The 14,627-nt window shown below is 26.7% G+C and overlaps 1 protein-coding gene across 1 annotated transcript in view; it reads left to right on the top strand.

The window, feature by feature from the left end:
* Window positions 1-14,277, top strand: part of LOC100214782 (sorting nexin-2) — a 33,107-nt gene extending 18,830 nt beyond the window's left edge. Inside the window, exons 6-15 of the mRNA XM_065815397.1 lie at window positions 405-480; window positions 660-773; window positions 4,100-4,193; window positions 4,407-4,454; window positions 4,576-4,664; window positions 4,835-4,903; window positions 7,224-7,367; window positions 10,683-10,763; window positions 11,892-11,963; window positions 13,919-14,277. Of these exons, the coding sequence (XP_065671469.1) occupies window positions 405-480; window positions 660-773; window positions 4,100-4,193; window positions 4,407-4,454; window positions 4,576-4,664; window positions 4,835-4,903; window positions 7,224-7,367; window positions 10,683-10,763; window positions 11,892-11,963; window positions 13,919-13,969 (838 nt within the window). The 3' untranslated portion in view covers window positions 13,970-14,277. The remainder of the gene's footprint in view (window positions 1-404; window positions 481-659; window positions 774-4,099; window positions 4,194-4,406; window positions 4,455-4,575; window positions 4,665-4,834; window positions 4,904-7,223; window positions 7,368-10,682; window positions 10,764-11,891; window positions 11,964-13,918) is intronic.
* The last annotated feature ends 350 nt before the right edge of the window (window positions 14,278-14,627 follow it).

Genomic DNA, 14,627 nt, shown 5'->3' on the forward strand with positions numbered 1-14,627 from the left:
AAATCCTAATTTCTTTTCATTATATGTGATGTACAATAATATTATATGCATTTCTTTAAAAATTGTCATGAATTACTTTAATTATATGAGTTTAAGATATTTTTTGTCGGTTTTTTTATCAAAAAATTGAGTGTGGCTTTTTTTTTGCACCCCGCCCCCTGTACATATTGAACATCACTTACTATATTTAGCTAAATAATTTTTCTTTAAGTTTAACAAAAACCATTCGCTTCATTTATTTATACATACAATCCATTTAATCTAATTATTTTAACTTAATTCATTCATCCATTTCCATAAAATCCATTTATAATTCATTTATTTCAATCATGTTATTCAAGTTTCACAATAAGGGATGTTGAATTATGATATTTGTACTTATATAAATAAAAAAATTCTTTTAGGTACATGAATCGATTAGCGAGGCACTCTCAGCTTATTGAAGATCAAGATTTTAAAGAGTTTTTAGAAGCTGATGAGGTTTTTTTTTGTTCTATGATACTTGTGTGTACTTTATTTACTACAATATTTGTGTGTACTTTATTTACAACAATATTAGTGTGTTGGTTCTTTTAATAACTCAAGTTGTTAGTGCATAATTTGTGTGTAGATTTGTCTTTTCAAGAATATCTTTCTAATTATTTTTAATTCTTTTTAAGTTACCTAGAGCCAAAAATACATCAGCATTAAGTAAAGGTGGTTTGTCAAGACTTGCCAAAGGTATAGGTGATGCAGTCTCAAAAATAACCATCAAGATGGTAGAATCTGATAGTGTAAGTATAGTTATTACAGTTTATTACTACAGTATAAGTAGTAAATCAGCGCACATAATGTCCTTAAGAACAATCTTGAAAGTTGGCGGTGTTTGCACTTGTAAAATGTCTTTTATCTGTTGTTATTGAACTCATGTAATTTGAATCCTCAAGAAATTCTCAAAATATGTTCAAATTACAAGAATTATTGGAGTTTAATCCTAAATATTAAACCCTGAAGGGAATTAAGAATTTGTTAAATTTAAATAATCTTTCAAATTATAAAATTTCAAATTACAAGAGTTTAGCTCTTCAAATTATTATTTTTTTGCACAACTGATTTACACATTTGTTTATGATTCAAATAGGAAACTATGGAAAAGTACTGTAAATTTGTTTAATGGCAACAAATTGAGAAATTTTTACTAGGGAATAGTTTTCCCATATATCAAGATTATTTTTTGAAACTTTATTTAAGATTGCTCTCTTGCAGTCAGCAACATTTTAATTTTGATAATTAGTTAAAGTAGTGGATAAAGATAAAACCATTACTGATGAAGTTCAACTGGAAGTTGTCGCGAAACGAATATTGGTCAGCATTGAAAAAAAATCAAAATGAATAACTCAAAAAATAGTTAAACAAGATTAATTTAAAGAGAAGGCAAAGCAGGCTCTGTGACTGCAGCTAATGCTGTTTGTCTAAGCATTATTGCTGTTTGATCACTGTTTTTTCTATTCATTAAAATCGTCATCAGAAAGAATTTAAATTTAAGTAATAAAGTTAAAAAAAAAATTCAGTCAAATTAAAGATCAAGGAGAAGATGTAGATTCTGAATGAAAGACCTAATTAAAAAGCAGATTTTCAAAATCTTTCCAGTTGTGCAAAATTCAAGAAAGTTCTAGTTTTTTAAGTTAATTTGGTTGTTTATGTAATACTTTCTCAAAACATTTTCAATAACTCTTTGATAATAACAACAGTATATTGTTCTAAATTTAAAAACTCAGACAGCTCTGTTTCTTGTGGCTATCTTGGTAAAAGCAAGAATCTCAAGAGATAAACTAATGAATGCACTTGGAAAAAATTTCGAAAAGAAGAAGCATCTCAATATACAGTTCTTCATTGGGATAGAAAGATTCTTGCAAATACTGAAGGTCAACTGTCTGACAGACTTGCTTTTACTTTATCAGACATGAGAGATGTGTTGTTGTTCTTTCTGACATTACAGAATTGTTGTTTTTTTTCTGACATGAAAGACATGCTGTTGTTCTTTCTGAAATGGCAGACTTTCTGTTATTCTTACTGGAAACATCGCTAAATGTTTATCTTCAAGAAAAGATCCTTTGATTTTAAAATTTAAAATCAAGAACAGTTGATTTACAAACAAAGGAATGCTTTTAGCTTTTGCACTCATGGAGTGTTTAAAAACACACTCATGGAATGTTTAAAAACACACTATTGTTTAACTTGAAAAGTACCATCATCAGTATATCAAACTCCATTATGAAGTAGATAACCACTGACTGTTTGTCATACATTTAATAGTCAAAAATACAAAAACAATTTTGTATTGAAAATGCAGCTGCTTTTGTGGCATAGAACCATTAATTTTAAGTAGTCGTTAAATTATTTTACAATAAATTGGAAAAGTGTTATCAAATATTGAAGAGTTCATGAAAAGTGGAATTTAGATTTGGGGAGCTTTGAAGTTACTTCAGTTATTTCTGGTTAGGTGGCGATCATTAAGTTGTTGGTTTAAAATTTGAAAATTGTATTGTTTTAAATATTTATTGTAACAGTGAGCAAAAACTGTTTTTAGATGAAATTTGAGCAAACAATGTAAAAGATTTTAGAATAGTTAAAGTTTAATTTAAAGTAGTTAATGGTAAATGATAAAGGTGAATTATAAGTATACCATTAAAGTACAAGTATTCTCCTAAAAAGTCATTATTCATAATAAAGTATTATATTGATGATTAAAATACAATGTAGTATTTATTTTTTTAGTGGTGTTTCAGAACTTTCTTGTAGAAACAAAAAGGAAAGTTTTTCTTTTGTTAGGCATTTGTATATCAATTCTAATTTTTCAGACAGTTTTTATATTATATACACACGTTTGCATAAATATATCTTTGTAAAATAATAATTTCAATTGTGGCATGTGACCAATCATGATATTAGATAAACTTATACTTTGAAAAGTTGCCAAACTACTGGGTCTTGCTTCAAAAAGCAAGACCCAGTAGTAATAGTTGGCCATGCTAGGGTACAAATGCCGGGTGCATTTAAGGTACTTTACTTTGCTTGCAGATCTTTTTCATGAGATCATTGTAAAGGAAGTCTGGGGGTTCTTGTTTGGAAAAGATAATTCTCTTGATTAAACTGTTTAAAAATCAATGAACTTACTGTGCTAAGTTTGATAAGTGTAGAAAAGCTTTTGTAATACTACAAGTTTAGGAACGTTTGTTGGTTAAGAAGAATGTTGCCTGCAATTTTATCTATGATCAACTATCAGGACAAGAAGAGGCAACCAAGAAGTAACTATTTAGAATCACCAAAAGAACTTTTTTTCTACAAACCAAGTGCCTTTCTCTAAGCTTGTTTGATGGTATTAACATAGGAAAACGTGTTATCGTACAGGCAAAATATTACAGGGATTTTTCCGGATATATCCAGAATTCCTGATATTTCTTTTAACTTTTAGCTTTTCCGGATATTCCAAAAGTTTTCCATAAATACAAATTTGAAAATAAATCCTTAGTATCTCCTGTACACTTTTTTTTTTTCAAGCTTCTATGAAATTGACACCATGTGATGGTGTCAATTTCATAGAAGTGTTTGTTTGTCTCAAGCATCAAATGGATTGTGCTGTTTATTCATTGTTTTCCTATCCATTTGATGCTTGAGACAGCATTTGTGCTGTCTCAAGCATCAAATGGATAGGAAAACAATGAATGTTAGCCTCTTTATTAAAACTTTTCTTTACAAAAGTGACACAGAAGAGAGTGGGATTGCAATGATAAAAAACCATACAAACATTTTTACACAAGATGATAAAAAACGTCAATGGATTTTGCACCTGATGAAAATCTGGATTTATGTTTTTATTTGCAATAAAGAAAAAAATTTAAACAAATGAAATTTCTTCTGAAAAAAATATTTTTTAGAACTAAACATTAGATGTTGAATAGAGAAGTATGAAAGTAATACAATTTGTTAAGTGTGACAAAGCATGTTGAAAATGTACAATTGTATTTTAAAAAAAATATTAGTGTGAAAAAAGAGTTGTGGGTAGAAAGCATATTTTGTGCAAATTTGTTAAATAATCATGATAGTAACTATTTTGTAGTGGTTTGAAGAAAAGCAAAACCAAATAGATGTTTTAGATCAACAGCTTATCAAGTTGCATACTGCTGCAGAAGTACTGGTAAATCTTAGAAAAGGTGAGTAGTGAAGAAACATATTTTAAACTTTTGAGTTTATAGTTTTAAATTATTATAATGTATATGAACAAAGAAACTTCTTATTATTTTATTTTTATATTTTTTGGTTTTGCAATATAACAAAATTATTTTTAATTGTTTTTTTTTATTTTCAAATTGTGTTTTACTAAATTACTTCATAAAATTTTCTTTTTTCTTTTGAAAATTTTTCAGAAGTATGTTTACACACATCTGCATTTGCAAAAAGTTGTTCATTACTCAGTAAGTCCAATACTATTTTGAAAGTTTCTATGACAAGTATTGATTTGTGAAAAAAAAAAAAAATTAATTAATCTTTGAATATGTTATATAAAAATATTTTTTTTCAATATTATTTGTGAAGGTAATTGTGAAGAGCATACTACATTGTCTCGCGCATTATCTCAACTTGCTGAACTAGAAGAGAAAATAGAGCATGTTCAGCAAGAACAGGTGATTGAGTATTTTTTGCTTGCATAATAGAAAATTTATCATTATTAGACTTAATTTTCTTTAAAATCAAATTTTTGAATTTAAAGTTCTCGATTAGTTGTTGACTTACAAAAAATTTATTTGTTATACTTTTATCGTACCTCTTATATTTAGAAGTGTTTACATTTTAGGTTCTAAAAGATTTCTACACTTTAGCTGAAACATTAAAAGAATATATATCACTGATTGGAGCTGTAAAGGTATTTTTTTATTAGTTTTTATTTTTATTTTTATTAGTTTTATAAGCTTAACCTCCATAGTTCCACACATGAAAAAGTTTCCATGATGTTGATTTTTTATTTAAATATAACATTAGATATTTAAAGTATTTTTTCACAACTGGATACTTTTCCTGATATTAACCTGTTTTGCAGATCAGAACTGAATATTTTTATTGTGGCACTATCACTAGTAGGGTTATTATCTTAAACTTTGCAAATTCCTTCTACCCATATGCACAATCAAGATGAAGTTTTTATATATGTTTTCTTTCTCTTAATTTGCTTTCACTACAGCACCACTAAGGCGCCTCACCTGCCCCATTATAAGATCAGTTTAATGTCATGACCAGTAAAGACTGAATGAAAGATACAATAAAACATAATAAAAACAATGTTTATTCATACAATAACTTAGTTATTGTATGAATAACTAAGTTATCAGTTTATAACATAAATAATCATATATTGACTGCATATATTTATAATATTATTTTTGTAAAACTCATATTGGTGCAACCAATTGAACCTAATTTTTTTTTTTTTCATAAGTCATTGAAATCTGCACTAAGATATCGATTATTTCTTTTATGTGTTATTGAAGCTATCTATTTGGAATCAAGATTTCTGGTTGATAGCATTCATTCAGTTGTTTCAGAATAAATAGGACCACTTTATTATACACTTGATGTATCTCTTTATTTGGTTGATAACCTTTTAGCTTGGCCTAATTTTGATTTTACTCAAACCTTTTGGTGATATAGTATATCAAACAAAAACTCTCTGTTCATATTTTACTTTTTTGTAATTCACAGTGATAAATACAATCATTTGATCATTTGATTTGGTCATTTGATAAATACAAATCAATACAAGTTCAGAGCAAATGTTGAGCAATGATAGCTGAGATAAAGTTATTAGTTTTAGAAAATTAAAAAGTGTTTTCTCCTAATAATTAGTAAGTGACTGGAGAAAAAGCATTGTATCAAACAATGTTTTTCAGAGATGATTAAAATGATTTGGGTATCAGCATGTAGAGGGGTAGCAGCTTCAGGAGAAAATGGTAGAGGTAGAAGTAAGAAAATTTATGGTATGAATAATTTTACTTAAGGAATTAAGATTGCTCAAGATAAGGGAGAGGCTTAAGCTTGATGATGATGATTATGATAATGATCATATTGATTGAATTCATGAACATTACATGAATTTCAAATTAAAAAAAAAGTTTAGGATGTATTGATGTTTATGCATACTGGTCGCAAACCCGGCCCCGGCTGTTTTTTTATCAAACCTGGCCCCTATCTAATTTTAACCCTAGTCATTTACTAATAATAATAAGGTATGTCAAATAAAAATTGACACAACTTTTTTTTCAATTCAACTTTATATCAAAAGTTATTTATTCGAACAAAAAAAACAAAAATTATAAGAACTAAAAATCTTTTGTGAAAACTTTTGCATGACCTTAAATCAACATTTAAGGTCATGCAAAAGTAACATAATAACATCAACATATTATTGTCCTAATCCTATTTAGTAAACATCAACAGTCCAGCCATTCATAAACATTTTTTGTTTAAGAGTTGACTAAAAATTTTCAATAAGACAAGTTTCTGGTTCATTTGCTGGATTCATTTCTTTTGGCACCTGTGGTATCTTTTGTGGTTGTAGCCAGTTTTTGACTGATATAGCATAGTGTGATGAGGCTAAATTAAGTCAAAATACATATATTGCTGTGGTGATCCTATATAAATGGGACCAACCACTTAAATATATTCAAGTATGGCTCATGCCATATTACAAAATATGTATTAAAATTTTATATGTATATATGTGTGTGTATGTGTGTGTGTGTATATATATATATATATATATATATATATATATATATATATATATATATATATATATATATATATATATATATATATGTGTATATATATATATATATATATATATATATATATATATGTATATATATATATATATATATATATATATATATATATATATATATATATATATATATATATATATATATATATACATATATATATACATATATATATATTAAAAAGCTAAACTCAGGGGTAAATGTTCTTTGCTCAGCAAAAACTTAAAGAAAAAACTTTTAAAATTTAAGTGGCAACCCTATAATACAGAACATATATCTATGTTAAGTTCTCCATTATCCATGAAGATCTTGCATGTATTAAACATCTATCCAATGCAGACCATTTCTGAAAACTATATCTAGTGATATATCTGAATTCTTATTAATACAATTTTTTTTTTAATTTAGGCAGCTTTTGCACAGCGAATAAAAGTTTGGTCAAATTGGCAAAGTGCCCAATCCACGTTAACAAAAAAACGAGAAGCTTTAGTAAAACTTGAATTAGCAGGAAAATCTGACAAATTGGGCCCTGCTCAAGATGAAGTCAAAGAAGTAATTTTTTTTTTACTGGAATATAAAAAGTTTTACTATAACCATTTCCTGACAATTTCTATATCAAATATTAATTGCATTAATTGAAGAAAAAATAACTTTAAAACTTGTAACTAACAAAAATTATTTTTATGGTTATAACTGTTTTGTTTTTTTTATATATATTTATAAAATATAAAATTATATTTTTTGTTTATTGTTTTAATGGGTGTTCAATAAAAATCAGGTAAAATTATAAAATGCTATTACTATGTTTTTAGGCTACAAAGTAAAAAGGAAATGTATTCATTTTGAGTATTTATGTCTTTATTAATTTCAATATAAAATTTATCATTCTATTATTTTTGATTTTTCAGACTCAAGGGCAAGTTGTCTTTTCAAGGTCTTTAGCAAGGTTTTTGACAATTTTCTTAAGCTGTTTATTCTAATGCGAAGTTGTTTCAGATTTTTTTCTTGCTTTTTTTTTTTTTTTTGCATAGATCGTTCCTTTAGAACACTCCAAAATTCCTCACTTATGCAACTTTCTAGAATGTTTGGCAGTTAATACTCTTTCGCCACATAGTTTATGGAATTCTTTTAAAGAATGACATCACTTTTTTGGCATAATGCTATGAAGCCAAGATTCAGGTTAACTGCAAGACTGGTGTAGACAAAGTATGGTCTTGACACCCTTTATTAGTAATACACAACCATGCAATCATTTTTGGGTTAAATTTTCAGTTTTCATATATTATACCCCAATAGGAGATGTTCAGGACTGCTTGAATTAAATACAGTGTCTCAAAAAATTATCAGACCAAACACTTTTTTAAATATTTTTCCTAAAAAAAGTGCTGTATTTTTGTAAATTTAGACTTTTTTGGTAAACTCAAGATTAATAAAAATAAAAGAACATGTTTTTAAATAGATTTTCTTTATTTCAATGTAAAATATGAATCACAAAGTTTTCAGTCTTTAAATAAATGAACTTAGGTCGTTTTTTTATTGTCAAAAAAATATTCGACCAAACGCATTATTTGTTCCATAATAAATTATTATGTAACAAAACAATTATTTTAATACTTTGTTGGGCCTCCCTTTGCTTGGATTACAGCTTCTAGACGTCTAGGCATTGATTCGACTGAAGATTTTGTTTTTTCTGATTGAATCTTTTCCCAGGCTTCTTCAATTGCCACTTTGAGGTTTTTGTTTTTTGGAAAATGACCGATCTCCAATTTTTCGGTCTACAATTTCCCACAAATGTTCAATGGGATTAAGATCCGGTGATTGTGCAGGCCATTCCAAGACCTCAACATTATTTTCAGCAAACCACTCCTTTGTTTTAGTGGCACAATGCTTGGGATCGTTATCTTGCTGAAATGTAAAATCAGATCCTAGCCGAAGTTTTCGAGCAGATGACTTCAAATTTTGCTTTAATATGTTTCTGTATTGCACCTGATCCATTATAGTATCAATAAATTGGAGTTTTCCAACACCCTTCCAAGCCATTGAACCCCATACCATCACGTTACCCGCCACCATACTTGACAGTTCCTCTCACGCAGCTTAATTTGTAGGCTTCTCCGGCTTTTCTCCAAACTTTTTGGGCTCCATCAGATGACTTTAAGTTGAATTTCGATTCGTCGCTCCACAGGATCTTTTTCCAGAAACTTAACGGCATGTTTTTGAACTTCTTAGCAAACTCCAATCTTCTTTTCATGTGTTTCTTACTCAAATATGGTTTATTACGCACAAGTCGTCCTTGAAATCCCTGGTCTCGGATACGATTTCTGATTGTCTGATGGGATAATTTGATTCAGAAATGAAGCGATTTTTATTGACTTGTATAATTAAGTTTCTATCAAAATTCTTAAAAGTCTTTTTTTTGCGACCCTGGCTTTTTTTGTGGCTGTTGTTCCGATCAAATTATACTTCTTCATTATGTCGGATACTGTATTATGAGGAATTCCAGTCTCTTGCTGCACCTGACGATAGGTTTTACCCTGATTGACTAGATCGACAGCTAAATTTCTCTGAGCAACAATCCAGTGACGTTTACCTCCAACCATTTTACTTAAAAAAACATTAAACCTTTTTTTTATACAAAACTTTTTTTTTACTACAAAAAAACAGTTTTTTGTTATCAATTTCATTAATTGTATAAAAATTTGCTAAAATATTTCAACAAATTTCACATAAAATTAATTAAACTTACATAAATATGGCTTGGTCGGATAATTTTTTTACAAGCTTATTCAGTACTAAGTTTCTTTTAGGTCAAATAATAAAACCAACTGAAGCATGAATCAAATATAATGAACGCTTAATAACATAGTATTCCCAATAGAATTAAAATGACAGACAAAATAAGTATCGCTATTCATTGTTTTTAGTATAATTTAGAGCGTAAACATTTTTTATTGGGAAAAACTTTTTTGGTCGGATAATTTTTTGAGACACTGTATCATTTCCATTGATTGTACGGAGCCAAAAAGAAATAAGACTCGCCATTAAGGATGCATAATTTTACTCTCAAATTTTGATAGAAGCAATCATTTTGCAGATATCATTGCCATTACTTGTCATGTGAGCTAAAATTAAATACTGTAAAAACTGGTGCTTGTCTTTTTTTTTTGACAAGTAATTAAAGCTGTGTTACTATCAAATTAGCAAACTATCTGCTTTTGGGAAATTCCATCTTGGTGATCAAACATGACTTTGATTGCCTTATGTTTTTTTCATTCATTTTTTTGTAAATTCTTTTTCTTTTACATTCTTATTTTGAAATATGCAACTTTTGGTATTGTGGTTTATAATTTTAAATTATAATTATGGTATATTATTGAATCCTAACTTTAGCTTTAATTTCAAGACCTGCAAGTGTGCAACTTTTGGTTATTGTGGTTTACCCTCCTCTAGCTAATTGCTATATAGAGGCTACCTACCCAGGCCAGCAAAGACAAGTTCAGCTCACTAAAGAGCATCATCACCTGCTTTATTGACCAAGAGTAGGCGAGTTTAGGAAAAATGAAGAAAGTTAAAGTGAAAGTCAGAAGTAGTCGAGTTAGAAAGATCATATAGAGAAAGCGGACTGATAATTGCACTGGATGTTAGAATGTGCAAATGTGCATCTTTTGTACAAAGTGCGATACATAATAAGAATGAGCACTTAATCGTAACAAAATAGATAGTATCTGAATTTAATAAAACTTGTGGGTGTACCATTATTTAACCTTTAAATAACTTTTCATAAATTTTTATTAAACACCTGTTTAATTTTTTTAACTATTCAAATTTCTGTTATTTGAATGATTTAAATTAATGTTTATTTTTTAGTGGGAAAAAAGAGTTGAGAAAGGAGAAGATGACTTCAATGCTATTTCAAAAACTGTCAAAGTTGAAATGACTAGATTCGATGTAATTTGATTGATAGTTTTATTATTTTGTTTTTATAAACTGACATTATTCTGAAAAATTGTTTGATTTTTAATTGTGGTTTTACCTACAAAATTAATTGTGATTTTATCTACAAAATTAGTTTAGTGGATTTTATCAATTAATTTTATAAAATCAACAAATGATAAAAAAACAACTATATCTTAAGTTTGTAAATATTCCTCACTAAGTTAGTAAATATTCCTCACTAAGTTAGTAAATATTCCTCACTAAGTTTGTAAATATTCCTCACTAAGTTAGTAAATATTCCTCACTAAGTTTGTAAATATTCCTCACTAAGTTAGTAAATATTCCTCACTAAGTTAGTAAATACTCCTCACTAAGTTTGTAAATATTCCTCACTAAGTTAGTAAATATTCCTCACTAAGTTAGTAAATATTCCTCACTAAGTTTGTAAATATTCATCACTAAGTTAGTAAATATTCCTCACTAAGTTTGTAAATATTCCTCACTAAGTTTGTAAATATTCCTCACTAAGAATCATTTTGAATTGAAGAATAAGTATCACTTTGTGTAAAGTGTTTAGTTCTTGGGATTTCCTGATATTTTCCCTATATATTTTTTTAAAATCTACAGAATTTAACAAAGCAGTTGTTATTTGGACATGTTTTAAAATCTAGAAATTTGTTAAAAAGTTTAAATGTAATGTAAACAATGCGACTTAATTTTATATATTTAATTCATCAGTTAGATATGATTGAAGATTAATATTATTTGAACTGAAATTATGTTGCAAATGTTTATTTTTTTCAATCATATTATATTTGTGACCCCTAAAATTAAATATTTTTCTTTATTTTCAACCTAAAACAGAGAGATAATTTAAACCCCCTATGTGAAGATGGATTAGATTATTAAAAAATTTCATGCAGCTTGTAACAATGGTCTCCAATTTGGCCTAACAATTTAATTTAATGAGATTTATTTTATTCTGTTTTAGAATTTTATGTAATAAAGAATTACTCTAAAATAAAGTTGATATTTTAAAATATTAGTATATTATTTATTTAGTGTTAGTATATTATATTATTTTTGGTATCTTGATTTTGTTCCGATAATTAGTTAAGGAAAATTTTCATTTTCATTTAGAAAATGCGCGTGAAAGATTTTAAAGATTTGATTATTACATACTTGGAATCTTTACTTAATGTTCAGCAACAGGTTATTTTTTTGAAATATTTATTACACCTGGGTAGACTAATTTTAAATTTTTTTTAGTGTTCAATCTGAAAGGAAAGAAAAGAAAGTTATTTACTTTTTTTTACAGTCTTTCAAATGACTTATCTTTTAAGTTTTTGTTGCCATTTAATGCTATAGTTGTTCATATTTTCTTTTTTTCTCAAGGTTACACAAACAAACAACAGTGTTGTAAGTTAAGGAAGTTGATTTACAACAGTCAGGGCGCAACAAACTGTGAAAGTGTTAACGTTTGTTTACAAAAAAAAAAAAAAAATAGAAAAAGGAATGTCACATTTCTTTACTTTTATTTAAGCAAACGTTGGTGTTCACTTAAAAAATTTTTAAATGAATGTATTACTTTAGCAATTTTTTCTCCGAATATTTATGCAATTGATAGTTTTTTATTTATTATAAAAAACAGATATTTATTATTAAAAACAATTAGTTACTAAAATTTAAAACAGCTTTAAAAGAACCAAGCTTAAACATGATTACTTTCATCAATATCATTACCTTTAAATTACTAGGTACGCTATTGAAGAACTAAATTTTAAATTACTAAGTACGCTATTGAAGAACTAAATTTTAAATTACTAAGTACGCTATTGAAGAACTAAATTTTGCAAAATCATGCAAAATTTTACTTAAAATGAATGCATTTGCTATTACTTTTAAAGAAACCATGCTAAAACATTGCTTACTTCACAAGCGTGTCTTTTTTTAATTATCGTTAAAGTGAAGTAATGTTTGTTTGCATACTAAAAATACTTTTAAAAGTTTTGAAAACAATTTTTAAGTTCTGCTGAAATATATATATAATAAATAAATAAATATATAATCTAAGAGAATATATAGAATCATTTTGTTTATTATAGTAATAATATGATATTTTTATTATTAATTACTTAATATTATAAATATAATTATATCAAATTTAACAAACTAAATGAAGAAAAATTCACTATTTTGTGTTAATGAAGTTTACAATCATTAAGTTGCTTATTAATTATCATTAGTACATCTAATAGTTTATTAACTAAAATAAAAGTTATTTGAAAATAAACTCCCTTATGATTTAATAAAATTTTATTTAAATAAAAAAATCATTTGAAAATAAAACTCCGTTATGTAATATATACCTCTTTAATTAGACGTTCGTCAATAAAAAAAGATACAAGCTCAACGATTATCAAAAAAAAAAAAAAAAACGGTTTGTTGCGCCCTGACAGTGTTGTAAGTTAATTCCTTTTCAGAAATTTTAAAAATAACTGCTTTTTGTTTAATGGTTCGTAACCCTAATAAACAGATAAGCTAGGCTGCTTTATAGAGAAACAAGTTGTTTGTGGTACTACTGTTGCCAGCAGTATTGTTGATGCTACAGCAGGCAGCATTAATGTTTGATTTTCAAACCAATAGCTTAGAAGACTGTATTTACATGTTCAATGCTAAATTAATGTTGAACAAAATTATAAAGGGTTTTATAATTTTGAAATGAAATTTTCTAAACTAAGAATCAGCTTTTTCTCAAGTTTATAAGTTGATTTTCTGCACGAGCAGCTGTAACGCGGTGGTTAGCGCAGTTACCTCAGAAACTAGAGATCCCTGGTTCAACGTCATCTCTGCAAGTTTTATAACATCGGTAAGGAAAGAGGCGTGAACTTTTTTTCAAATGATCTTCTGCTGTGCTCTGTGATAAGACCATAAGAACTTCTTAAGGCACCTAAAATATATTTTTTTTTAAAATGTTCATTATCTAGTAATATTTTAATGTTATAATATATTTATTATATATTTTAATTATATCATAATATAGTTATATTGTTATATCATAGTTTAGTATTTTTTTGTATTTATAGTATTTATATTTTTAGTATTTATTTGATTTTAGTAATCAAAATTTTTAATTAAAGTTGTCAAATTGAAACTTTTTATTATAGTTTGCGCAACTATGGGAAGGATTTGCTCAGGAAGCCAAAGCCATCTGTTAAAGTTTTTCAATATTCTATAAATTATAAATTATGTATTTTAAATAAATCATGAAGATAGCTACCAGAATCTTGTTTCAGAATGTTCAAAATCAATCTTCATTGGACGGTCTTTCAAAACTGGCTGCTGAAATAATTTTCTATGTTTCTATTTTTTATTACACTAAATTAAACTTTTTTTTTATATACATTTTTTTAATGTGACGTTTTATAATATTGTTGTGAAAATATTTTTTTTTTTGTTATCTTAGTGATATACCATTATATTGTCTTTCAAATGTTTAGAAAATATTGAATTATTAAGAAATAAATTGTTTTAAATTTTTTGCTATATATAACAGAATAAATATAATATTAATATAAAATAAAAATATGAAATTAAATGTTAAACAATAAATAAAAAGTAATAAACCTTGTAATAAATTCTAACAACTATGAGCGTGTTTCTTCAATATTTATTAAATTATAAATAATAGATGTTTTAAACAAAATTTAATTTATTTCAAAACATTAAAAAAAAAAAATTAATAAAAATCTTTATACTTTTTGTTGCACTCATGAGTGCAGTTGCCCCTTAACACAAAATTTAAGATAATACTCTTAATAAACTTTTCTTTGGCAAAAAATAATTAAAAAACATTCAAAATGTTTATTATATTTT

Source organism: Hydra vulgaris, chromosome 13 (assembly GCF_038396675.1).
Source record: "Hydra vulgaris chromosome 13, alternate assembly HydraT2T_AEP".
NCBI lineage: Eukaryota > Metazoa > Cnidaria > Hydrozoa > Anthoathecata > Hydridae > Hydra > Hydra vulgaris.